General features: G+C 43.0%; 3 protein-coding genes and 1 long non-coding RNA gene across 9 annotated transcripts; 3 read left to right on the top strand and 1 right to left on the bottom strand.

Moving 5' to 3' along the window:
• Window positions 1-23: 23 nt before the first annotated feature.
• Window positions 24-2,712, top strand: LOC128822446 (butyrophilin subfamily 1 member A1-like). 2 transcript variants are annotated; one of them, XM_054004160.1, is made up of 3 exons: window positions 24-174; window positions 1,222-1,324; window positions 1,651-2,712. In XM_054004160.1, the coding sequence occupies exons 1-3, from the start codon at window positions 109-111 to the stop codon at window positions 2,160-2,162; spliced, it is 681 nt and encodes a 226-aa protein (XP_053860135.1). In that variant the 5' UTR covers window positions 24-108; the 3' UTR covers window positions 2,163-2,712. The 2 variants fall into 2 exon arrangements, with proteins under 2 accessions (XP_053860135.1, XP_053860136.1); XM_054004161.1 differs by having other exon boundaries at window positions 124-180.
• Window positions 2,713-2,758: 46 nt separating this feature from the next.
• LOC128822447 (C-type lectin domain family 2 member B-like) lies at window positions 2,759-7,520 on the bottom strand. Its single transcript, XM_054004163.1, has 5 exons — window positions 5,937-7,520; window positions 4,924-5,022; window positions 4,062-4,234; window positions 3,608-3,714; window positions 2,759-3,152 (listed from the first exon to the last, which is right to left on the bottom strand). Exons 1-5 carry the CDS (start codon window positions 5,992-5,994, stop codon window positions 2,939-2,941), a joined length of 651 nt encoding a protein of 216 aa, XP_053860138.1. The 5' UTR covers window positions 5,995-7,520; the 3' UTR covers window positions 2,759-2,938.
• On the top strand, window positions 3,043-4,891 carry LOC128822448 (uncharacterized). The gene is made up of 3 exons (XR_008441437.1): window positions 3,043-3,118; window positions 3,447-3,609; window positions 4,723-4,891. It is a non-coding gene; the product is annotated as an uncharacterized LOC128822448 (long non-coding RNA).
• On the top strand, window positions 5,037-11,833 carry LOC128822444 (C-type lectin domain family 2 member B-like). Of its 5 annotated transcripts, none has more exons than XM_054004158.1 (6): window positions 5,037-5,145; window positions 9,230-9,328; window positions 9,644-9,784; window positions 10,232-10,386; window positions 10,612-10,721; window positions 11,131-11,833. In XM_054004158.1, the coding sequence occupies exons 1-6, from the start codon at window positions 5,094-5,096 to the stop codon at window positions 11,297-11,299; spliced, it is 726 nt and encodes a 241-aa protein (XP_053860133.1). In that variant the 5' UTR covers window positions 5,037-5,093; the 3' UTR covers window positions 11,300-11,833. The 5 variants fall into 5 exon arrangements, with proteins under 5 accessions (XP_053860133.1, XP_053860132.1, XP_053860131.1 ...); XM_054004157.1 differs by having other exon boundaries at window positions 9,212-9,328; XM_054004156.1 differs by lacking the exon at window positions 5,037-5,145 and adding an exon at window positions 8,347-8,546.
• The last annotated feature ends 13,538 nt before the right edge of the window (window positions 11,834-25,371 follow it).

Raw genomic sequence — 25,371 nt, 5'->3', positions numbered from 1 at the left:
CTGATAAAAGCTGGCAGAGGCTGAGACAGGACTGAGCTTTGGCTGAGCCTGTGCCAGAGAGAGGAAGAAAAAATCCCAAGAGGAGAAAACGCAGTGGAGAAGCAGCCAATGGAAGAAAACCATCTGGAGGAAGCCTATAACAGCACCAGCAACAGCAAGGAAAACACCAAGAAGGTTTGAGTAAGGGAGAAAATCCCAGTGCTGATAGGGGGGTTACATCACCCTGATTTCTGGGGCAGGGGAGGAAAGAGGATTTTGAGCCCCATCCCATGAACTCAAGAGGGGAAGTGATTTACCCAAAGGTCTCAGGATCTTTGTTTTGTATTTAAAGGTATTTAAAAGGTATTTTGCAATGGAGGGTCATGATGATTATTTACTTCTCTTCTACCTGTAACAATCCAGTCAGGGAATTTGGGTGAGAATCAGCATGGCTCCTCATTTTATCTCCATTTGGGTGATTTTCTCAATTTTTCTCACTTTTACTCATCACCCTGCTGTGTTAATCCCCTTATCTGCAGATTTCCTGAGGAAAACATGTGGAAAAGAAGCAACCTGCTTGTTTTCAACTGTCACAGCATGGTTTATTCAATCATTTTGGGGCTTTATTACTCATGCCCAGGGCCCTTTAGCATAGGCAATCCCCTTTTTTTGTGCAAAACCCCACAGGACTTCCAGAGGATGAATTTGAGGTCATTTGGTGCCAGCCCTTATCTCTCCCATACACATTTTCTCCAAGGTCAATAGCAAACTTCTTCCCCTCTCACAAGATTTCTCTGGATGTGAGAGGTGAATGTGGCTTATCTCAATTTTAGGCTTTCCTCACTCAAATAAACTTTGATAGATTTGATTGATGAATGGTGGAGGCAGAGATGGACTTAAGATGGATAGATTCAGCCTTCAGCCAGAAAGAGGATTGGAGATTTGGGGGTATAAAAATATGTACAATGGACATGGGTTCATCCCACTGTGCTCCTCATGTTCCCTTCATAGTCATTAGGGAATTAATTGATTTAACCTATCTCATTTATGGGTGTTCCCATAAATGAACCAAGCTCTGTTGTAGCTGTTGAAGAAAAAAGAATGCTATTTTCTTGAAGTACTTTGATTAAATGTGGTGGTCAAACACATTTTTTGACATAGAAAGGGGCAGAAGCTGAGATGTGACTGTTTGAAGGATAATAATTAGATTTTATCCTTTCTTTACTTGTTCTGTGCCTCCAGTCAGGAAGAGAGGACTCTGAGGGTGCAATGGCTTTCTTCCTCAAACCACGGCCATGCACGTGGGACCTTGCCCTGGACTACCACACCGCTAAACAGTTTGAAGGTAATCAGAGGTGGCTAGAAAGGAGCAAAATACCCATTCCTTGTGTTTTCTGGCCTGAGATGTTCAATGGGGTTGGAGATTCCCCAGCTCCAACTTCTGTCTCCCTAGGGCCTCCGTCTCCAACCTCCATCTCTTTGCTCTTCCATCTCCAGTCTTAACTGGATATATATCCTCCATCTCCAGCTTCTACCTCTTCACACTTACATCTCCAGCCTCACCCTTCCTCTCGCTTTCTCTTTGAAAAGTCACCAGTGAAGGCATTTTGGGGGTATGTTTTCTCTAGGCTTAAATTTGGCTTCTAATTCATTCTCTGTTTTGCTTTTCAGTGGATGTAACCCTGGATCCAGCCACAGTGGGTCCAGAAGTGATCCTCTCTGAGGACCTCAAAGAAGCCACCTGGGGTAGACCTCGATGCCAGTGGCCTGAGGGTCCAGGCCGGTTCGACACAGACCCCTGCATGCTGGGCAGCAAGGGCTTCACCTCGGGCCGTCACTACTGGGAGGTGGAGGCCAATGGGCGCTTCTGGGCTGTGGGCGTGGCCCGTGAGTCAGTTCAGAGGAAAGGCCGGGTCCTCTTCAAGCCCAACACTGAAATTTGGGGCTTGCAGAAGTATGATGAGCTCTGCGTTGCTCTCACAGCTCCATCCAACACCTCTGTCCCACTCCTCAATGGGGAGATTGGGGTCTTCCTGGACTACGAGGTGGGACAGGTCTCTTTCTACGCTGTCAGCAGCCGCCAACGCATCTTCACTTTTCCTGTGGCCTCCTTCAGTGGGGAGAGAGTCTTCCCCTACTTTTGTGTGCTCCTCTCAACCATTAAACTGTCCCCCAAAGGCTGATGCCCTGGAAGGATCCTCCCAAAAGTTGGTTGCATCATGATGGCTGGAAATGCTGGTTGATGTTCCTCAACTCTTATTTTCCAAGTCTTGGAATAATTTCTAACTCAATTCATGGTCCTACCTCCATCTTAGATGTCTCTGTTTTGGGTTATGCCCAGGGGGTTTTGGATCTGAGCTCAGCATGGCTCATCTCAAGTTGTTAAATCCATGCAAAGCTCATTAACAGGAGCTGGGCTTCCCTGAGCTTGTTTTGAGCTAAAAACTTAATTTTTTTCTCCCAAGTACAGCTTCCCCTGAAGGTTCCTTTTGTTGACCTCAGTGCTTATGATTGTCTGGGCTTCCAGCACAAATTACAAATCTTAATTTTTTGCAGGCTTTGTATTAATACCAGCAGCTATACCTCATATTAAAACTGATTTTGTCATCACAAGGATGTGCTCACACCTACTGCCCCCACTCTTTTCCTCTGCTGTTCCCCATGCTTGAGATGTATTTCCAAGTACTTAGCATGTAAATATATTCATGATAGAATAAATTTCTTTTCCTCTAAGAAGTAGAAAGCATCTGCATTTGGGCCATCACCAAGTTGCCCCAAACCCAAAAATAGCCCCATGGGCTGCCCTGCCCCCCCACCCTGGCCCCCAGATTCTCAAGAACTATCTCATGTGGATCCCCAAAGGCTGCCTTGTGTCAGAAACATCTTGTTGGCCCCTGGAAACCCCAATAACCCCTTGTCCAGGGATTTCAAAATATTTTTGAGATTTTCTTTCATGTCCCTATGGTGCACCAGATATCTGGGAGTGAGAAGGCCTCCCTGCAGCACCCAAGGAGCTGACACAGAGGTTTGGAGGCCGTCTCATCCTGTTGCCCTTGCCTGAGCTCTGCAGCTCATGTTTATTACAAATCCAGCTCTTCTCTGTGCTGCAGTGGGAGGAGTTGAGCCCGTTGTCATCCAGGTAAGCACAGAGCCCACTACCATGGATCCGAAACCTGGAAGTACAGAGGACATAACCGATTTCAGATGGAGTGGCAGGAAAAAGGAGAAAAGTCACACATAGGCTTCCCTCAGCTTCAGTTCTCAGGCATCCTCATGGGCACCAACATGCCAAAATATCTATACATATTCCTTTTATAGGAATAGAACTAATTCAATATCAATATGCCAACACTGACACTGATCTATTTCTAATATGAAACCCAAAGCTTTGCAAGAGAAAAATAAACTTAAAATAAAAAATCCAAACTTAGGATTTTCTCACCAAATGCACCATGCCCATCTTTTAGGTCAAAGGGGAAAACAAACACCAGTTCCAGAAGCAATGTTGCCCTTCCCAAACATTGTCCCATTGCTACCTCTGGATATACCTCATGTATAAGAAGAAATGCACATTTTGTGGCTGAGGAAACACCAACCAACAACATAATAGTGAAAAACATGGACTCACAGGTGAGATAGAGGTGAGCGGTTCACCCATTGCCACGGCTGGTCCTCATCCTCCCGCAAAAGGCCAATCCAATGCTCTGAGATGCCTTTGTATCTCATCACAAAGCTCTGAAAGAGAGGAAAAGGAAAGAGTTTTACTTTCTTGCAATGAAAAACCTCAATTTTACCAGTTGCTCATGCTGCTTTAGGGCTTCTTTGGGGCTTGAACATTTCAATCTGCTACCAAAAAGTGTCATCTAGAAACAGGGGTTTATTCCTACAGCTCTTGCAGCAGCTGCCTTTGGTGAGGAATTTGAAGACATCTGTGATGACATACCCTCAAGGCCTTTTCCCTAACTTCTCACCCCAAATCTTAAAAAAAGATCCTGGAAGAGCAGCTAAATAAACCAAAAGGTTTCAAATACACTGCTTTTGGGTTTTTTCCCTATGCAGAGCAAGTCCTCATGTCTCCTTACCAAGTCCTCCATGCTGTCCAGCATGGCCAAGGAAGCACCAAGAGCTGAGCAGTTGTCCTGGCTGGATGTCCAGTTCCCCTCAACCTCAGAAAAATAGTAGCATTTTCCTCTGTACCTGATCCAGTCAAAGGGACACTGAAAGCAGGGCTGGGCATGAGGCTGAAAAGCTTGCACTGTCATTAAAAATAGAACAATGTTAACGAGCAGCACCTTCTCCTTGCTTCTCTGGGGTGGGGAGATCAGCCTCCACCCCATGGCTTGCAAAAGTTTTTCATCTGCCTCAACTGTAGGCAAAGAGAAAAATTAAGATACGAGGAGAGATCCTGTGAGAAAATAAGCTCAAATCATGGCCCAGCTTGTGATGTTGAACAAGAAATACAGGTGCTGCACCTTCAAAGGAGGAAACTGGTTGGTAGACTTCAAAAAAACACATTTTAAAGAGGAGTTTCAGAGTAGCCCTATCCCTAAACATGCCCTTGGATGTTGCTCTCTGAGATTAATGCAAAAATAGTGAAAACGACAGGAAAAAAGTCCTCTTATTCCTGCAGATTTCTTGACTTGGGGGGACTCATGCCAACATCTCCAGGCCCCTTCTTCTCTGAAAACAATAGTTCTGCGTGACTGTACTCCTGAAATGGCTCTTCCTGTTGATTTTCTAAAGGTTTCTAGATGACATCAGCTCCCACACCATGGGGATGAGTTTGGTCTTCTGTAGAAAGACTGCTCTGAAACATCCTTCTCCCAGAGAGAACAGCAGTTTGGGTGGGCCTTGTCTTCCCCAGGAACATGGAAATAAATCTGTCACAAATGCAACAACCTAAAATATCTCAGAGATGTTACCTGACAAAACCTTGACATTCACCTGCAAAAGTGATGGCTGTGATGAACAGAGCTGTGAAAAGCACTGCCAGCATTACCTGGCAGGCGACACGTGCCTCGGGCTTCATCTCCATGCTGTGACCTGCAGGAGGACAGACCTTCAGTGCCTCTGTGAGGGCTCCCAGGGCAGCAACACGCTACAGGTCATGCAAGATGATCAAGAGTTGGTCTCGTGCCAATGCCAGTGGACTTGGTGTCATTTTGGGTGAGAAATACCAAATAGCCTTCTTCATATGGAACAAAATGAGTTATTTTTTTATTTATGGGAGCTCTTTGGGGAACAGTTTCCTCCCCAGCTCCAGATGCAAACTCATGAAATGTACCATAATTTAAAATTTGCTTTAATTTCTGGGATTTACCTCATTATTAAAGTTCAGTGGAATTTTTTTCTTCACCTAAACTAAGACACTTTGGGTCATGGTGCCTCCATTTCTGTATCTTGTGATCCAGAATATGCACTTCACCATGAGCAAAGAAAATATCTTTCTTTATACAAATATCTTAGTGTTTTCATCCAGTAGGAATTCCTCCATTTTTTGTTTAAGATTTTCCTTTTTTGGTTCCCATCATATTAACAAAATTTCATGGGAAAACCCCTCCCTCCCCCTCTTCTTCCCGGAAAAATATTAGAAAGTAAGTCAGAAGCCAAATATGCCAAATATTTAAAAAAAAAAATTACATTTAAAAAAATGTAAAAATCAACAAATGAAAAATCAACAAAAAATCGGAATATTTGTGGGGGAAAAACATGCCTAAAAGAATCAGTTACTCAAGAGACTCAGGAAGGGTTAATGTTAAATTAGAATAACCCATCATGGTCTCTTTAGAGCAAAAACTCTATCTGCTGAGTGACAAAAATTTTCCCTCAAGGGAAGTGCCAGAAAAAGCTTTTTCCCTCCTACAACCTTACTTCAGCTGGGTTTTGTTCTCAAATTACAGAAGTATGAAAATAAAACCCAAACCCAGTGATTCTACAGTTCATTGCCCTACAGTTACCTGCCCGCTTGTTCCTTTCCATGCCCAAAAATCCGGAATAAACTCTCATTTCCTCCATTTTTGGGGTTCCACCTTTAAAGGTGCTCTTGCCTCACCTGCCAAGCAAAGTTCCGTCTATCAGAGGTGTCACAAAGGCTCTCCATGCTCAATTAAAATTTTCTCACCATTTAAAATTTTCTCCCTGCACCATAAAATTTTCTCCCCACCTGAAGTTTTCCTTCACAGTTAAAGTCTTGTCCCTGCAATTAAAATTTCCTCTCCCCCCAGTTAGTTTTATCTGCCTAATTATACTTTTCTCCCCTTGAATTTTCTCCCTGTAAGTCAAGTTTTTTCCCCAAAATCAAATTTCCACCCAAATTATTTTTCTCCACCAATTAAATCCTTCCCCTATAAAGTCTCGTCAGGTAACATTTTCTCCCTGCAGTTAAAATTTTCTGCTGTAATCAAAGTTTTCTCCCTGCAAACTTTTCTCCCCATTAAAGTTTTTCCCCCAATTAATACCTTCTCTCCTCAATTAATATTTTCTTTCCAGTTAATATTTTCTCTCCAAAATTAAGGTTTTCTCCTCTAAATTAAAGTTTTTCCCCCCCATTTAAAATAATCTCCCCCTATTAAAATCCCCTCAATTAAAATTTTCTCTTGCAATTAAAAACTTTTTCTTGCAATTGAAAGTCTCTCTTCCAGTCAAAATTTAAGATGACCTCCCCTCAGCTCCCAGGCCCATCCCAGACCCAGTCACCTGTGTCTGCTCTGTGGGAACAAGCCCAATGCTGAGGCACAACCTGCTCCTGTGAAGAGAAACAAAGTATTAAAAAAAAAAAAAAGTTGTTTTGGTTTATTTTATTGCTTTCTCAGGGATTTTCCTGTGCCTCCTTAAGGGCAATGAAGAAGGGGCTGCCTGCCCAGGGCCACCTGCCCACCCACTGAACCAGGGGTTCCCCTCCAGCTCCACCCAGCAGCAATTCACCTTCCTTCCCTACATTTCTGGAATTTTTTCTCAGCTAGGGAGATGGATTGTCCAAATATGCTTTTTTTTTAGTGTGCAGTTGGACAAAACACTGCTGGAGATCACTCTGTTCCAGAATGTCAGGGCACCTCAGAACAGCCTTCAGGGATTCTACAAAGGAGAAGTACAGTTCCCTCATCCCATTTTATAAGTTTTTTTACTATAAAAATATTAAAATAAGTGTTCTTGCAATTAAGCTACCCAGCTGCAGGGTTTTACCCTAAAACGTAATTTATTTTGTGTTTTTTAGGGTTTTTCTGTAATCACTGGTCACACACCACTGGAGCAGCTGCCTTTGCAGAGGGCAGGAAGGCTGGCTGATAGCAGCTCACCACAAAAACTTTCTGTGACAAAGAAAAGGCTGGGGGGGGGAAATGAAACTAAAAATAAACATGAGATAATAAAAATATAAAAATGAAAATTACATAAACACAATTTTAAAATAAAAGTATTTTTTCCATTAACTAAAAAATTTTAAATAATTTCAAAATAAATTATACAGTGCTTTTCCTACTGGGGCCTTTGGGTTTATTCTCTTATTTACCCTATTTCTGGCTGCTGGTATGTATTGGGGCAAATTTCTGCTGCTTTTTTTTTTTTTTTTTTTTTGAATGTCTGAGGAAAAAGCATCATTTTTACCTCTGTAAAAAGGTGCTGCTTTGGGATACTGTGGCACTGACTAAAACCTGGGATTAACACCAAAAAACCCTAAGAAAAGGGAGGGGAAAAGGTTGTTGTAGGCTGGAAATTGGTGGTTGTTCCATGCAGTATTCAGAGAGTCCCAAATTTGGAGGAAACATAGGTCTAGATGGTGTAAAAGGATACATCAGGAGTGGGAGGATGGGCCTGCAGGTGAAAAAGTCAAAATCAAATAAAGTAACAAAATAAAATTTATTAGCAGCCTGAAGGAAATCAAGATTCTTACCTCTTCCTGGGCAGGAGCTGGGCAACCCTTGACCACATTGGATCTCTCTGCCCCAGGACAAAACAGAGGCTAAATATTGTGTCAAAACCAGCAGAATAAGTCACATGGAGCAAAAGGCATTTCAAGTCACTCCCAGCCTATATTGTGGGGAAGAAACACCAAATGTCACCTGTCTCCTCCCACCTGCCTGTGGTCACACTGATCCAGCTCCCAACATGCTTCAACTACACAATCAAAAATCTTATTTAAAAGCTTTTTGAAATGATTGTTTATTAATTCCCTCACCACTTTCTATTTACAAGGGAAGGGTGTAGAATACATACATACATACATACATAAATATATGTATGTATGTATATATGTATATGTATGTATGTATGTGTGTGTATGTATGTATATGCGCATATATATATATATATATATAGTGTATGTATATATATATGTGTATATATATATATATATATATATACAAACAAAAAAGCAGATAAAAGCCCCAGCCAATACCATTTCCTGAAGCCAGATGCAGATGTGAGTGCATAATTCACAAGGCAAGGGGTTGTCCAAGGACGGTGTCACTTTTGGGCTGCTCCTGGGACCTTCTGAGCAGCCATGGCTGGGGAAATAGTTTATGCTGATTTAAGGCATCTTGGGGATGGTTCTTCTGTTGAGAAGCATCATGGTAAGTCCTATTTTGGGGGGGGGGGGAAATGTTTGTTTCAAATTTTGGGAAGATTTTTGGATTTGTTTACTTTTAGGCTTGCTTGCTTCTTCATCTCCATGTTGAGGTTTCCAAGATCATGGAGAACATTGTTTTGAGTTATTTCTTCTAAGGTAGGATCCTGGCTTGAAAAGAGGGGAAAGAGAAAGGAAGGGATGGGAGTATGTGACAGAGATCTGGAAGCCATTTTGCTTCCAAGACTCTTCACCCGGGGGCCAAAATGAGTGCCAAGAAACCCAACAAGAGCCAACACACCTGGATGGGAAGGAAAGCTGCTGAGATCCTGTCTGGAATCCTGATGGAGATGAGAGCTGGAGTGACATTTGTCTCACCAACTTCCAGCTCTACCATGAGCTCTAAATTAAGCCAATTTCAGATGGTCTCCCATCCCCCAAGCTCCATCATTGGGTGCCCAAGGATGCTCTTGAGGCTCCTGCAGCCCCTCCTCCACCTGAGAAACCACTCTCAACCTAGACCACATCAGTGCTGGTTTACTTTTTTGGAGGAAGCAAAGAAGCTGTAAACTTCTGCTTAAACTCACCAGCTTGACAGAGGGGCTTTTTTTTTTTTTTTTTTTTTTTTTCCCCCTCTAAACCCTCAGTTTTTTCATCTTTTATTTTATAAAGCAAATGTGGCTCTTTCAGCGCCTGCCTTCTGTCCATGGTGGCACAGGGTCCTTCTCATAGCTGGGGGGCTGGGGCAACTCATCCTGCTGGTCCTGGTGGTGGTGCTGAGTGTGCAGGGTGAGTAATCAGCTTTTATCTACATCTCACACTCCAGTGAGCAACCAGGGAGGGGAAATTGGGGTTTATTTCAGCATTTCAGTCTTTGGAAGGGACAAGGTTGTCCTGTAGAGATGCAACATCACCCATCAAGAATAAACCCATTATGAGTAAACCTGAATTATACCCATAGCTATCAAACAAGGGTGAAGAATAGAAGCCATGTTTTTCAGGCTAGCTTAAGAAACTGTATGAGAAAATGAAACCAAATTTTGTAGGGTTTGTGGTTTTATCTCCAAATGGCTGCAGCTTCTCACCCTGGATTACCGTTCCAAGTTTTTCAGGGCTCCCCACAGCCAGTGGTGACTAGTGTTCCGCAGCTAGGCAGTGGGATCCAGGGAAGGAACCAGGTGGAGCAGTGCATGTTTTCATCCCTGGTGCAGTATTTCTGCAAGCCCCAAGGGGACAGCCCCACAGGTAATCCCCCTTCCCATCTGACTCTGCTGGGAGATGCTCAGGTGAGACCTTTGTAGAGGTCTTCTACTGCAAGGAGAGAGACCCTTACACCCTTGGGGTTGTGAGACCACAAGGTTATTTGACAAAGAGGAGTCTGGCAAGGAAGAATCCTCTTTCCCATGCAATTTTTGCTGATTCCTCCTCCATGGATGAGCAGCATCAGCCCTAGGGAGGAGGTTCCTTGCCACTCTTCCTCCACCTCCACCAGGCAATAATGTCCTTGTGGTCACCCAGCCTCAGTAACCTTCCTTCTCTCCAATGGCTGGCAAAACCACATAGATGTGAAAAACTCAGCAATAGGGAAAGAGCTGGGGTGTGGGATGGGGAATCCCTCAGTACCTTCAGCTGATGGCTGGGGAATAACCTGACAACCCTTCGGAGTCTCTCATGGCTTTTTCTCCTCTTCAGCCTATGCTGGCTGCAAGCTGTGTCCCCAGGACTGGCAGTTCCATGGGGAAAGATGCTACTGGCTTTCTGAGGAATTGGGAAACTGGACTCAAAGTATGAAAAGCTGTGAGAACCAGAACTCCCAGCTGGTGGTGCTCCAGGACAAGAAAGAAAAGGTAAATAGGGAGAAGAAGGCTTAAAAAGGACGCACAAGTCCTGATTTTTACGTGGGCAGGGAAGAAAAAAGTGCCTCTCAACAGGAAGGTTTGGGGAAGCATTCAAAGTATGGGGGAAATTCATGTCTCAGTGAATTTAGGAGTCAGATTTACTTTGCGAATTTTATTGCCATAAAACCCTCCAGAGAGACATTTTGGGAGCAACTGGTCACTTCTATTTTCCAGGAGTACATCAAGACTGTTACAGGCAAGAGCCCACCACCAGTGTGGATTGGATTAAGGTCACATCAGAAGGTGTGGAGATGGGTAGATGACACACTGTTCAACCCCAAAATGTGAGTGTATCCACAGTCTGTTGGTGTAAACAGCAGCTTTGCTCCATTTCAGACCCAGTTCATGCCCTGACCAATCTGTCCAAGATTTTGGAGTTTATGCAAGTGTCTCATATTCCCCCCAGTAAAGCTCTGTAGAACAAAGGCTGGGAAACTGTACCAGAGCACAGTAAGCCCACAGCTCCCACCAGACCCATGCAATAACATGGCTTTTTATACTCCACACGCGCTCCTTGCAGATCTTACTGCAGGTACAGCAACTCTTCTCAAATCTGGTCACCCTCCAGCAAGAAATGATGCGTACATGGTGAGACAGTGTAGGAAAAGGGCAGAACAACCCAGACCCACCTCTCATTTTCTGTAAGATTTGGAGAGTTTCCTCCTCTTCAGCAATACAATTTTTGTTTTACAGGCTTGGCACCTCTCTGCACAAGATGGACGAAGGGTGTGGGATACTGAGAGCAAAGGACTTTGAAGTTAATAGATGTGATGCTGAACACAAGTGGGTTTGCAAAAAAAAGCCTTTCCTGCTCTGCTCTGTGACAGCAGAAGATGGAGCGAAAAGTGATGCCTCCTTCTGACACCCACCCCAAAATGCCCATCCCACAAGACACTTGCTGCCAATATTTGGGGTAAAATAGCCCCATCCTCACAGTTACAGCTTTGCAGGAGATTTCAGGGTTTGCAAATCCTCTTACCATAAGGACCAAGACCAATTCTGGGGGCACAGATGAACCCCTGAGCTGGAGAATCGGGCCTCAGGCACAGTGTTGATAGAGCTGTGGCATCAATAAAAGCTTATCAAACTGGTTTGCTTCAATTTATTGAAATAATGCAGGCAAGAGCACAGGTGGCATATCATGCAAAGTTCATATATAAATATTGCAAATTTCAACTCAAAAAAGCTTTTGTGAGTGGCAGATATTACCTGTATGCATCTCTTCAGGCCCAGCTGAGAGTGTTAGCACACTGATGCAGGCAACTGGGTGGATGTGGGCAGCTGGTTTTGGCTGGTTTTGTTGTTTTTACCAAATTCCCTCCCTGTCGCTGTTGAGCAGGACGAGACCAGAAGGACTCCAAGTTAGAAGGCAAGAAATGAAACCGATTTATTTCAAATGCACCGCTCTATATATAGAGAACATCGTGCAGACTAATTTCATTGGTCTTACAGTAAAAATATCTCACACCATTGGTGTGCAGTAAATGACACACGGTAGCAGAACATATCTATAAACAATGTGAACAACAAAAGAGATTAGAGATTTACATTCTTTCCCAACTGTTTCCCAGGCTCTCACCTGGTTAGAAAAGGTTAGGAAAACCTCTCTCCTTCTCTCTGACTGAACTGAGAATATCTATATTTCCTCCATTTTGTTTACAGAAAAAGAAAAAGGCGGTGTTTGTGCCCTCCTGCAGGGCTTTTGGAGGAAAGAAAACAAACACAGCTTGAGAGCTTTATCAACTCCAGTCAATCAAAACCTCAATTTGGATATTGACTCAGAACGGTCAAAGAGATTCCAAACTCATATTATAAATTTCAAGAAATCAGTTACCAACTCTAGGATAGTAACAACTCGTCGTCAGTCTGCCAAAGGACTGGCCAAAGGACTGGCAGTCCAACTTGTCAAAACCCATTTCCCAGTGTGAGCAGATGCCCACATGACAGAAAATAAGGTATTAACAAACACATGCACATACCTAAATCAGCCAAATTCAGAATTCGGCAAGATGAGTAACATCTGTTTGCCACAGCTGCAAAGCCTTTAGGCCTCTGGGATTTATCCCAGCCAGTAAGGTGCAGCAGGTCAAGCCTTGGTTGGCATTTATCAAATTGCTTTTGCAAGGTGTGTGCACTTGATAGAAGAATCATGCAAGGCTTTGGCCCATGCAGTCATGTCCTCAATGAACAACTTGAGTGACAAATTTGAAATCAGGTCCAAATTGCATCCTCAAAGCTTTCAAAGCAATTGAGTGAAATCGACCCAATTCAGAAATTGACCAAATTCAAAAACACTTGAGAAATCTATGAAATGCCATGGCCACAGCCGTTAATTCAATCACTTGGGCCGAGGCTGTTGTGGCTTTCTAGTACTTTCAGCTGTCAGTAAAACACAGCTCTTTCCGGGTTTGTTTGTTTGTTTGGGGGTTTTGTTTGTTTGTGGGTTTTTTTTTGTTTTTGTTTGTTTGTTTGTTTGTTTTTTCTTCCCAAAAAAGCCAGTAGCACCTGCGGGCTCTAGGACCCTGCAGTGCTCGGCGAGGCGGAGGACCCGGTCCAGGGGGCCAGACCAAGTGTCTCAAACCTGGCCGGGTGGGCGGGGAGCCAAGGCTCTCTGCCGAGCCAAGATCCACGCGGCTCGGCCCATCCCCCCAGTTTCTCATCGGTATCACTTGGGGTCCCTGAATCTGGGGTCCCCTGGGACACTCCATGGCCACCCGCAGATTGGCGACCCATTCCAACCTTATATTTCGGTGCACGCCCCCAGCAGGCTGCGAGGATGCCGGCAATTCCTCCGGCTTTTCGCCCTCTCCCCACCCCACCTGGCCATGGATCAAGCCACAGCTACTCGGGACCCCGCTCCTCCCTCTCTGCTAACAGAAGCAGGACGCGCGGGGCGCGGGCAGGGGTTTTCCCGGGAACATAAAATTCCACCCTGGTTTTGGGGATCTTGGCACCACTCATGCCTGCCCAGTACAAGGGGCTGCTCTTCGCTCCCAGTGTGATTGTCCTGCCGCGGGATGCAATGGCCTGAATCGCGGCCCCACCCCCATCCCCAGCCACGGTAGCAGCAGCAGTGGCACTGCTGCGGACCAAGCCGGAGTTCGCTCCCGCTGCCTCTGCCTCAATGGGACAGAGCTCGGGGCAGTCTGGGGGAAGCGGAGGGAGTGGTGGGCTGGATGCAGGCTCTGAAACAAACAGGCTGGATGTTGTCCAGCACAGGGCTGCCTGCCGCTGCCGGCGGCGCATCACAGAGCAAAGTCGCTGCCGATGAATCGGCTTCAGGCAGCGCGGCGATGGGAGCCGCTGCGCCCTGTGGGCGCTCCCCGCCCGCAGCGAGCGGCACAGGGGGTGCAGTTTCCCCCGCGGCGTGGCGCGCCGCCAGCCCACGCGGAGCGGGCGGCGCGGCTTCGGCGGCGTCTCTTGGCGCCGGCGGTCCCGGGGTCGGCGGTAGCAGTCGGCTCGCTGGCGGTCCCGGGGTGGGGGGCCGCGGCGTTCGCGACGGCGTCTCTCTCAGGAGTGGCGCTGGTGACCGCGGCGGTGTGGCGACGTCTTTCGGCCCGGCGGCGGCAGTGGCGGCGGGCTCGCTCCCAGCGGAACGGAGGGTGGAGCGAAAGGCAAGGCGGCTGCTGCTGCTGCTGCCGCTGGAACGGCGGGCGGGGCGGCGAACCCCGCTGCCGGCAGGGGTGGCGCCATGGCAGGCGGGGCGTGGAAGGCAGCCACCGCCCCCGGCGCGGGAGCCAGTCCCACAGAGGGCAGGGCGGAGGACAACATGGAGGTCGCGCCCAAGACGTGTTGCTGCACCGCAGGCGCTGGTATCGCAAAGGATATCAAATCCGCCGGTCCGCACGGCGTGCAGAGGGGCGGACCGGGAGGCAGTTGCGCCTGTCCCGTTGGCAAAGCCGAAGCCCCCGCCTGCGGCGGGGGGCGTGCCAGGGGATGGATCAGAGGCTCCATTGCCGGTCCCAGCAGGACGAGGGCAGGACCCGTACATCTGCGCAGGCTCCATTAGCGAAGGAGTCGGAGGGGCTCCAGCCCCTACTGCGCCATGGACTGCGGGCGGCGCCGCCCTCCCGCGAATGTTGTCCGGAAGGGGGGGAGGGGCGCTGCGGAGTTGTGGGCGGTGGCGGCGGCCGCCCGTGCAGTCTTGCAGCGTCGGTCGCGGCGCAGGCTGCGGCGCGGTCAGCGTCCGGAATCCCGAAATGTCCCGGTCGGAACCGCTGCCTCTCGGGGACTCGCCTCGCAGGGCTGTGTAGATGTGTCCCCAGACTGTGAACAGTGCGGACGCTGTAGCGTCCCCCTTGCTCATGTGCTTCATGACGCACCGACCCAAATTGCGCCAGACCCTACGATCAAAGGCGTGTCCAAGGTCCGCAGAAAATACACGATCCCGAGCCCAACCCAGGAGCCTGACGAGCTCAGCGTTACGTCTGCAAGAGGGCAAAGGTGTCCGGCCAGAGCCTCCAGGCTACTGGCGCGCAGCCGCGGCCGCAGAGCGACCCCTGCAAGACGCCGGGGCTCGGGTCTTCCCCCTAGGCTGCACTAACAGTCGGGGTCCACCAGATGTCGCTGTTGAGCAGGACGGGAACATAAGGACTGAGATATTCAATACCTTCTTTGCCCCCATGTGTTCTAGTAAAACTGTCCTTGAGGAATCCCAAACTCCAGAAAACAGAGGAAAGTTTGGAACATGCCTGGCCCTCCATGAAAGGAAAAACCGATTAAAGAGAGTTTAAACAAACTGTACATATATAAGCTCATGAAGCATAAGAGGTTGGACCCACAAGTGCTGAGGAAGCTGCATGATGCCACTACAAGTCCACTCTTTATTACCTCCAAAATGTCATGGCAACTGGGAAAGATTCCTGAAGATAGGAGGAAAAAAAAAATGTTATTTCTATCTTCAAGAATGGCAATGTGAAACATCAAGGGTACTACAGGCAGACCAGCTTTACCGCAACCTCTGGGCTGGGAAGATGAAGGAACAACTAATCCTAGAAGCCATTTTTCCAAACAGATGAAGCACAACATGGTAGTCAGGAATAGTCAACATGGATTTACAAAGAAGAAGCTATGCTTGATTAATCTGATAACTTTCCACAATGTGGATGATGTAACTGTTTTGGTGGATGATGGGACAACAGTGGAAGTTGTTTACCTCAATTTCAGTAAGGCTTGTGACACTGGCTCCTCTAACAGACTCACAGAACAACTGGCAAAATACAGGTTACATAAGCATACAATGAAGTGGATTAAAACAGCCCACCTGCCAGGCCCAGAGTGTTGTGATCACTGGTTTAGGGGCAAGTCATTTGTGGCATATCCAAGGGGTCAGTGTTGGAACCAGCACTGTTAAACATCTTCACCAATAACCATGAGTACATCTTTCAACAAGTACACAGTACACAACTAGAAGGACTAGCTGAACTATAAGGTGATTGTAGATCAGAGATAAGGTAAGATTCAGAAGGTCTTGGACTGACAGAAAAAGGATATCTGAGAGAAATCTCTTTAAGATCAACAAGGATGAATGGAGGTCTGCATCTGGGGAGGAATAACACATAGCACTGTTACATGCTGTGGCCTGGCTGACTAAAGAACAGCCCTGCAGAAAAAGATTTGAGGGTTTTGGTGAACAACAAGCTGACCATGAGACAGTGATGCAAGCTGATGGCAAAGGCAGCCAACAGCCTCCTAGGCCACATTAGGAAGGTAATTGAAAGCAATGTGGAGAGAGGTGGTCTTTTGTCTCTACTCAGCACTAAAGCCACGCATGGAGCACTGTGTCCAGCTATATGAGCCCCCCAATACAAGAACAAGATGGACTTACTGGACAGTGAAGGACTACAAAGATGACTAGGGGACTGGAACATTCTCCATATGAGGAAAGCTTGAAAGATCTGAGACTGCTCAGCCTCAGAAGAGAGGCCTAGGATGTCTTACCCACATGTTTAAATACCTGAGGGGTTGGAATGAAGGGTACAATGCCAGGTTCTTTTCAGTGATGCTCAGAGACAAGAGGCAATGAACATGAACTGAAAACCATGGAATTCCATCTGAACGCTGTTTTACTGTGAGGCTGTTCAAACACGTTGCCCAGAAAGGTTATAAGACATTCAATGAGCAATTGGGCATGATCTTGAGCAACAAGTTCTAGCTGACCCTGTGTGAGCAAGGGGGTTGGTTTCATGAAATGTTTTCCAATAGAAACAATTCTGTTATCCCGAGATTGGGTGGTTGTCTATGACTATCTAATGTCAGGATATAGGGAAGATTAAGCCAAGCTTTTTTTCAGAGATACTTAGTGGAAGGGCAAGAATAAATGGTGTAACTTAATTAGATAGAGGGATTTTTTTTTTTTTTTTTTTTTTTTTTTTACCATGGTGGTGTTCAGCCTAGAATGGCTATGGATTCTCTGTTCTTGGAAATATTCAAAACTCTACCACACAAGGCCTCAAGCAGTTTACTCTAACTGCACCTGCTTTAAGGGGGGTTTAGACTAAGTGGCTTTCAGAGGTCCATCTCAAGCTGAAGGATTTCATGCTTCTCCATGGCTGGATTCAAGGAATGTAACTTATAACAGCTCAACATATTTGTGGTAGCACTTAAAATACACATTATTCTTAAATTTAGGGTTGGTAAAATATGCATACTGAGGAATACAAGACCAGGACCTTGGCAAAGCCAAGTTACTCTAGATAGCAATCAATTTATATTGGAAATACTGATCACCTGAAATATATTCCTCTGTATACATATATAGGCAAATAGTCAGAAGAACACTGTCCTAGTAATTTTTAGTGTTTTGAAACATTCAGATGGAGCACCCCACTGGCTAAACTCAAAGGCTTACAGATGAAACCCCAGAAACCCTTTCCACTAACTTCAATGACTAAAAAAAGAATTTGATTGATCCAAGTAGAACCAGGGAGACTAATAAGCACTGCCATACCACCAGGTGCCTCAGCCTACTTGGCCTGTCAGTAAGTGCAAACATGCCCAGAGTTTTCGGAAGGAAGCAGAAGGCCTAGCTCAAAAAAATGAAAAAACCTGCTCATTAAATCCTTACCAAATATTGAAATGTACAGATTGGTTTATGTCCAAAATAAAAGGAGAAGGTTAAAAAGAAAAATATTTTTAATGTATCTAAATGTGTCTTTTGAATTTGATATTCAGGAATTTCTTTTCCTTTCCTAAATATTCCTAACTCATTAACCTGATTTCCATCAGAAATTTGTCTTTGATATCTAGATACAAATGCAACAGTAAAAGTAGACTCAAATATACTCTGTAATACATTGTAAAAATTGTAACCAGATCTTCATCCTTACCATAAATGCTTACCTAATTTTTCCTTCTGTACTGAAGTGGAAGCTCTCCAATAGTTGTCTCTGTGCAGAACTCTATTTTTGGTGCTATTCCCTTGATAATAGCTGTTAATCACTGCATATGCATCACTCTTATAATCACTTCAAGACTTCCATTGAAACTGCATAATCAGAAGTGACTAAAGGGGGCACTTTAGCCAAAGAAGCCTTGCAGCAAATTCACCACCAAATAACAGTGTCAAAGGAGTTTTCCCATGAAAAGCAGCACTTTGATTTTTGTCTGCTCTCTTAATTGGTATAAACTGTGCCAGAAGGGGAACATGATGCACAAGGCCAGCATGTTCCAAACATTTGCTTCAGGCACTGACCCAGACACTTGGTAGTGACTTTGACACTTCCTCATAAAGCCAGTATTGTGAAGAAAGGTGAGAAGAAACCCGTGATCTACAAGAAATATATACAGTTCTTTACTGTGTAATTAGCAGCTCCTTTTGTACAGTGGTGGACTAGGTTAACTCAAATGACACTTTCCAAAGCAATGTGAAAAAGAAATTCAGATTTGCCTTTCAAGGCAGGTAATGCCATGAAAAATACTGTAAAGACACTAATAATGCCTGACAACAACAACAACAACAACAACAACAACAACAACAACAACAACAACAACAACAGCAACATCCGTTCACTTATCTTAGACTTTGAACTGTGCACTTCTAGCAGCTCCTCTCCTTCTACAAGAATGACAGGGAAATCATGGTACAGTACCTTCAAACTTCATTTGCCCCTACCCCTATGCAAAGAGGACAAAATATAAGCAGTAGTGATAAAGAAGGAAAGAAACAAGGTACATCTGGAAGGAAATACTGACATATTGGTAATTTGAGTGCAGCATCTGGCTGGCCCAGATCCAGCCATAGAAATGAGGTGATGTTGCCATTTCTCCCTCTGGATCTGAGCTAGTTTGAGGGTACCCCCAAATCACCTGTTCCTTTATGAATATGTTACCACCTTCTTTGTCTTCATCAGGTTTTCAAGGACCAAGTTGAAGAATTGTACAATGTAATGTTTAGTTAACCTGAGCATATATTTCTAAATTTCTATTCCAAATGTATGGAAAGTATTCCTGTATTAGGCAGAACTTCATAACTGTCTGTTATGAAAAAAAACACAGTAATTTTTTTAAGTCTAGTATTTCTATACTTGCAACTTATACATAATATCTGATTTTGTGATGTGAAATAATGCCCTTACTAGTTTGTAGAGTAAGCACAGGAACCTTCTGAATGAATCAGTGCAAAACTGAGTCCACAGGAAAGATGATCCTGCCTGTTCAAAGCTATTGTATGCTGAAATACACTTATATTAATAAAACTGAAGTAAGTTTTATTGTTTCTTTTGCATAATCTAATCCATAATGTAGTGAAAAGTATGAAAATATAATCATTCTAGGCTGCTGTTGCTCCTTCTGGAAACAATGGACCCTAGAAAGAATAGGCAAGTGGAAGGCCTTACAAAACTACAAAAATAAAAGACCCTCAAGAGAAGAGTGAGAACAGGCAAAGTGAAAAAAACAAGGTGTGTACATGAGATAAAGAAAATGGACAGAAATCTGGCATCCCCAAAGGCCACTGGTACAAAGAATCTTGAAAATCTTTTAAGTGACTGGACCTTTCACACCATCTGTGGATGAAGGCATATAGTTAAACATAGTGTTTTGTTATTAGATCTTCTACTGACCTACAGTGTGTGACAAACAAATTTAATTGTTAGGATAGCCCATACTTCGTACATTCTCTTAGCACTTCTACATTCAAAAGTGCACAGGAGTATTCCCCTCTGCTTAAAAGGATCAAAGAGATAGTCAAACTCCAGTCCACACAAAATTGCCATTACCACTCCAGTCTTTTCTTTTTCAGACAGATATGATAAACACTAATTTCAGGCAACTTACTGGAAAATAAGGAGAAACTGTTATCACTAATTTTCTATCCATACCACAACAGGCAGGAGTCTTGCATTCTGGGAACAGAAAGACTCCTGTGCTCCCTTCATAAAATGCACAGTCCTCCCCTACTGAAAGAAGAAAGACACATCTATTAAAAATAGCTGTCAGGGTTGTTACATGGAATTGTCATCACTGTGCAATGAAAACTTTATAAATTTGCAAATGTGAATGAATGGGTGAATGTTCTTGACAGACTACTACTCATCTCATGCATAGTGATGCTTTCAGGAGCAGGTGATAGTTGGAACATTAGTGGGCCTAGGAAGTGTGGTACAGGGATGGCGCATATTCTGCATGATTTAGAATTGTTTGATGCTGGAAATATTTAGGACAGCAGCTATTTTTAGTGTACTGTCCTCCTCTATTGTCAGGGAACATTTCAGTTTGCATTCCTGAGAGCCACAGCAAACAACACCATATGAATATAACAAGCCCAAACCATTTGGTCCTGTATTTGTATATAGGAAAGAACACAACAACATCAGGGGTTTTCTGCCTGCTTGACTAAAAGAATAACTACTTCTCCAGAAAATGGCTTATTCACTACATCCCCAGAACTTCACTACATCCTCTTACTTTGCTGCAGCTGATTACTTTGTTTTCTGAACCAGAAATGAAGAGGGTAGGAGGTTGGGAAACCATTTATGTTTGCACTGGATTTGAAAGATTTGGTTTAGCAGAGCAGTCCTGGAGTTTGATGCTGTCAATAAGTTTCAAAGCACCACAGAGAAGTCAAAGTATGTTGGGGATGGACACAACTACAAGATTTGAAGGCAGACTACTTATTTAGGTTGTAGAGAATGTCCAGAGCTGTGATAGAGGATGTTGTGCTAGTGCATATTTTATAAAATATGTATAAGGCATGTGTTTATACACAGATTACTAAATGTTGATCTTGATTTCTTGGTGTTTTCAGTACAATTAGAAGTTGTCTCACACAGGGAAAAGAATTAAATATTCTAATCTGCCTACCGCAGGAATAAAATAAAAAAAAAAGATATGAAATTACAACATTCTAATGTTTGTTCGGCAGATATGTCATCATAAAGTAGTGCTGAAAGACAATCAATACAATGGTGATTGTATTTCCTCCAGAGAGCCAGCATGTAGTAATGAACATTGTGTAATTTGGCCAACAAACCATACAGCATGCAAGCAGTGTCCTACAAAGAGGGTGTAAGTATCCATGTATTACAAGCAAAAAGGTGATGCTAGTCTCTCAGGGACAAGGCACAACACTCAACAACTTCGGCTTTGATGAAAGCATGGCATTACCAGTACACAAACCCTAATCAAATGGGAGACCAGTAGATCTGCATGGAAGTACAGCTCAAAGGATGGCACTGCAGGGGTGGATAATAAAAGTTGCACTGATTAATTGACTTGCCTTACATATATGTGCAAATTTCTGTTTTGTTCCCTAGGGATCTCATTGTTTTTGTCTGAATTCCAAGACTGGCAGCTAGTTATCACACTGGTAGCTGTGCAAAATTGAGTAGAGAAGATGAGGAAGCAAGCTATCTCAGTTACTTTCACAAGAGAAAACATGCTTTATGTTTTATAACATAAAGCATATGTGGGACTCTGCATATGCAGATGGGAAAAAGTAAGATACCCCAGGTTACCATGACCAGACATGATGTACCTGGGATTGTACGTACTTAAATGAGGGAGATGAATTGTCCTGGGTTACCTTAGTAAAGTCTTGTCAAGCCCTATACCACACTTGTCTTTAGTTCTTTTCTTCCTTCAGAAGCCTATTAACTGTGTTCTGAGTAAAGGAGGTCAGTGCTGCTCCATACAGGTGGCACAGCCAGACAGAGAAAATACTTTCATAAGCTCCCAGCCCAGGAGGCAAGCTATATGGCACACTGTCAAGTATCTGGCTTAGAAACTATAGCAGGGGTTTTGCCTTCCTGAGGTGTGATACTAATGGACATTCTGCTATAAAAGCTGCTGCTGCCTTAACTTGGACATGTTCTGTGTCTTTACAGAAGCAGGACATGTTCACTTCTAATCAGAAGAAAAACAAACCCTGCAAACCATGTTACAAGGCTGACAATTTTCAGTAGAAGTTAATAATGAGACTACCATATTTGATCATATTCCAAATTTTATCTTTTTTAGTAACACTGCTTTTCTGCCTTTCTAATGGATCCCAGCTTTACAACAATCAAGAAAAACTTTTGTAAGTTTTTGACACTCTGAAAAGGCAATACTAAGTTTTGCCATATGAGATCTGACTTCTGCTGTACCAGGCACATAAGTAGGCACTGGTTCCTCTTGTGAGGAATACATTTTGCTTTTGTCAGTATCTTTTAAATTTAAAAAGTTGAAAGAAGATAGTATACCCTGCAGTATAATAAGTAAGCCAAATCTCAAAGTTGCATATTTTTGCAGAGCCAAACAACAACAAGAATGAAAACAGATGACATTTGATGGATGAAGGATATGTCAGTACTATGCAGAATAAAGAACAGATATTATAAAGGGCCAGAATATGCTGGTGATATTGTTAAATCCTTTGGCATTACTTAAAAGAGTCTCATCCCTTTTAGAGGTATTACTGATCAGTCTTTTCTGTACTGACACACAGAAAAAAATATGCGATGCTGAGGAGACAAACAAGATTTATACACTACACCTAGTTATCTGACAGCATGATACCCACAAAGCTTGCATGAAAGTAATCATACAAGAAAATGAGCACTCTCTGTACTAAGCCAGATCACCCTCTTTTTTTGCCTTGTTTAGGCTTTTCTATAGAGATAATAAAAGATTATCTCAATTTAGTCTTTGCATCCTCCTTCTTCAGTATCACTGATGTTTTTGAACCAGGAATAATATCACAAATTACCCTTTAATATATCAGCAACTCTTCAAAGCATAAAGCAAAAAGGAAAGGGAAAGATGACTATCTGAAGCAAAATATCTTGAAAAATAAATACCAAATATACAAGAATATTTGTTACATGGGGAGCATCAAGTATATTTTTAATTTGCTGTAACAGAATAATAACTGATTTTAGTAAATAGCCAGTTTTAGAACATACACGGATGCTCCATAATCAGTTACCTCAACAATAGCACTCATCTGCCACCCAGTGTCCATTTGCCTTTTTCCCATCTTACAAGAACGCACAATATGAAGCCTGAAGATGACTTTCTAAAAAGATGAACCTTACACTATTGTGTTCTGTTGAATGTAACCAGAAAACTAGACTCTTATCAGAAACAAGAAAATTAGGGTGAAGAAACTAAAGCTTCATGACTGATCCTAACAAATTATTCAAATTATTCAAATCAGAAAATACTTTTTTTTCTACACAAGTGTATACCCACAATATACAAGAAATTATGGAGTAGAAAGAAATAGCAGTGGAGGAGGTCCTTAAATTTATAAGGGAGAGAAAGCTTGGTGGCATGACATAAAACTAACATTAGGATCCTTAGTATCCTGATACTAATATCCTTTACAGTATCAAATCAATTAGTGTATGGAAAAATACTTACTTGCCTATGGAAAAATATTTACTTGCCTATTATGTGAAGACACAAGATGAGTTAATTCAAATTTTATTACATAAAGTGGGAGATGAAAAACAAACTATAGCAGGCTGGCTGAATGATAGAATAGATTTACTATTTACACTGGGACAGTAATCAAAAGCTACCCTTACAGAAAGGAATGGAGGAAGAACAGCAAAGGAATCAGAAGAGTGGACAAATGACAGATGAGAAAGGAGACAGATGCAGACCTGCTTTCTACTTTGGTTCCTTGAGTATTTGTTCTAATATTATTATCATTATTATTAGAATAAAAGTAATATCAGGACAGTCAGTCTCTGTGATTGATATTGTATCTTGAAGGATACAATCCTTCAAGACAATGGGACAGTCAGCGGCTTCTGCTTGATCTTCTGTTGATTTTACAGGAATGGCTTCCTCCAGAAGGACAAAACACTGAAACCCTTATAAGACAAAGGAATTCCAAGTGAATTAAAGCTAAGGGATTGAAAATATTTTAACAAAACATGTGCTTCTGTAGGTATGCCTGACTGTTGAGAGTTCACGAGCAATGGCAAAACATAATGTAGACAGGCCATTGTTATAAATATTTTTTTCTCTCCCCCATCTGCCTACAAACAATAGATTTTGGTTTTTAAAAGACTGCCTAACCATTAAATGTGGCATGACTTGTCACAGACTTCAAAATGCAAAATTGCTGATAGAAAAATAAAAAACACAGTGTCAGGTTAGCCTAGTGTGTCACACTGTCAGAACACAGCCTGTCCTAAGAATGGAAAAATCATGTAATTGATTTGAGGGGAGCTTGCTTATAAAGGCTGACATTCAAATGGCTCAAATAAGTGCAACATAAAGGAGGACCAACATGTACCAGGTCATGTACTCTGGAAAGACAGTCAGAGAAACAGACTCACTATCTGAATACATGGATCTACTTTTTTCAATTTTAATTATCAGCTATTCAAATATCATACTTACTTTCTGTATTTTGCTTTCTGTAGCAGGATCTAAAGCACCTTCAAACACCTTTGGGAAAATAGTAAGAAGCAAAGAAATTCATTAAACAAATTAGCATTCACAGGAACACTTTAATACCTATTCAAAATAATTCTCTTATTTTTTGCCAAGACACCACTGAGCAAATAATTTAGCTAATATTATATATTACTGCATACTTTAGGATGTGGTTTACATTTTTAAAGTTATGCAGTGTTTTGGAAAAAACAAAGCTGAAATTTCATATTCATGTATATCGGCATCAACTTCAGAACAGCCTGTAAATTGTAGGGAAAAAATACCAGGTTCACAGTACCCAAAATGCAATTCTTTGAACTGTAAATCAGAAGAACCACAAGCAGAATTAGGAAATATATGTTTGAAAAACACTTGAATTCGTGGCCAATCCTACAGGACACATCCTGAATTAAAAGATTAAAAGCTGTAACTCTAAACACCTTAAAGGACAGTAATTTTCCACCTGGGCAAATGAGAAAATGTAAGGAAGTTTTCCTTTATGTTTCTGTGTATTATGTAAAGTATGTTTGAATATCTTATAAAAACAAAATTAGTTAAGATGTCACCTGTGAAATACCTTTGTCTGCCTTTAGCTTTTGTCTATTTTACTGCAATGAATTATGTCTTATTCAAATACTCTTTGCACACCTTGGAGTGAAATTCTGACCCCTTTGAAGTAAATTGGAATTTTACCACTGATCTTATTTGGGCATAAACATCAGATACTCTACCCATTTAGAGAAGATGCATTCAGCTGCATTCCTCTTGTTTTATTAATATTTGCTACTTTTTTTTTTTTTTTTTTTTTTTTTTTTTTTGTGAAGGCATCACCTTCCTTCTTCAAATGACACCAGTGTTTTCACACAAAATTTTAGCAATAGTCTTTTTTAAAGAGGGCTGACCTAAGCCATGTTTTCTCCAAGAAGATGTGCTGCTTCACTGTTTGTCAACACCTACTAATGAAGCTCACAGGCACAAAAATCCCTAATGTGTGGTAAGACAAAAGATGAACTTATCTAACAAGACCTACTTCATGTGAATTACTTTACTCTTAGCAAAATT

The sequence above is a fragment of the Vidua macroura genome, chromosome Z (genome assembly GCF_024509145.1).
Source record: "Vidua macroura isolate BioBank_ID:100142 chromosome Z, ASM2450914v1, whole genome shotgun sequence".
Classification (NCBI taxonomy): domain Eukaryota; kingdom Metazoa; phylum Chordata; class Aves; order Passeriformes; family Viduidae; genus Vidua; species Vidua macroura.
Note: the sequence above shows the minus strand (reverse complement) of the source record. Positions and strands in the feature narration are given on the sequence as shown.

Excerpts from the sequence above, each read along its gene's own strand:
- LOC128822446 (XM_054004160.1), top strand. The coding sequence starts at position 109 with ATGGAAGAAAACCATCTGGAGGAAGCCTATAACAGCACCAGCAACAGC. Across the intron at positions 175-1,221 it reads GCAAGGAAAACACCAAGAAG|TCAGGAAGAGAGGACTCTGA; the intron begins GTTTGAGTAAGG and ends CTGTGCCTCCAG. Across the intron at positions 1,325-1,650 it reads CACCGCTAAACAGTTTGAAG|TGGATGTAACCCTGGATCCA; the intron begins GTAATCAGAGGT and ends TTTGCTTTTCAG.
- LOC128822447 (XM_054004163.1), bottom strand. The coding sequence starts at position 5,994 with ATGGAGGAAATGAGAGTTTATTCCGGATTTTTGGGCATGGAAAGGAAC. Across the intron at positions 4,235-4,923 it reads CACAGCCATCACTTTTGCAG|TGCAAGCTTTTCAGCCTCAT; the intron begins GTGAATGTCAAG and ends TTTTAATGACAG. Across the intron at positions 3,153-3,607 it reads CGCTCACCTCTATCTCACCT|GTTTCGGATCCATGGTAGTG; the intron begins GTGAGTCCATGT and ends CTGTACTTCCAG.
- LOC128822444 (XM_054004155.1), top strand. The coding sequence starts at position 8,477 with ATGGCTGGGGAAATAGTTTATGCTGATTTAAGGCATCTTGGGGATGGT. Across the intron at positions 8,547-9,211 it reads TTCTGTTGAGAAGCATCATG|CAAATGTGGCTCTTTCAGCG; the intron begins GTAAGTCCTATT and ends TATTTTATAAAG. Across the intron at positions 9,329-9,643 it reads GGTGGTGCTGAGTGTGCAGG|TTTTTCAGGGCTCCCCACAG; the intron begins GTGAGTAATCAG and ends TACCGTTCCAAG.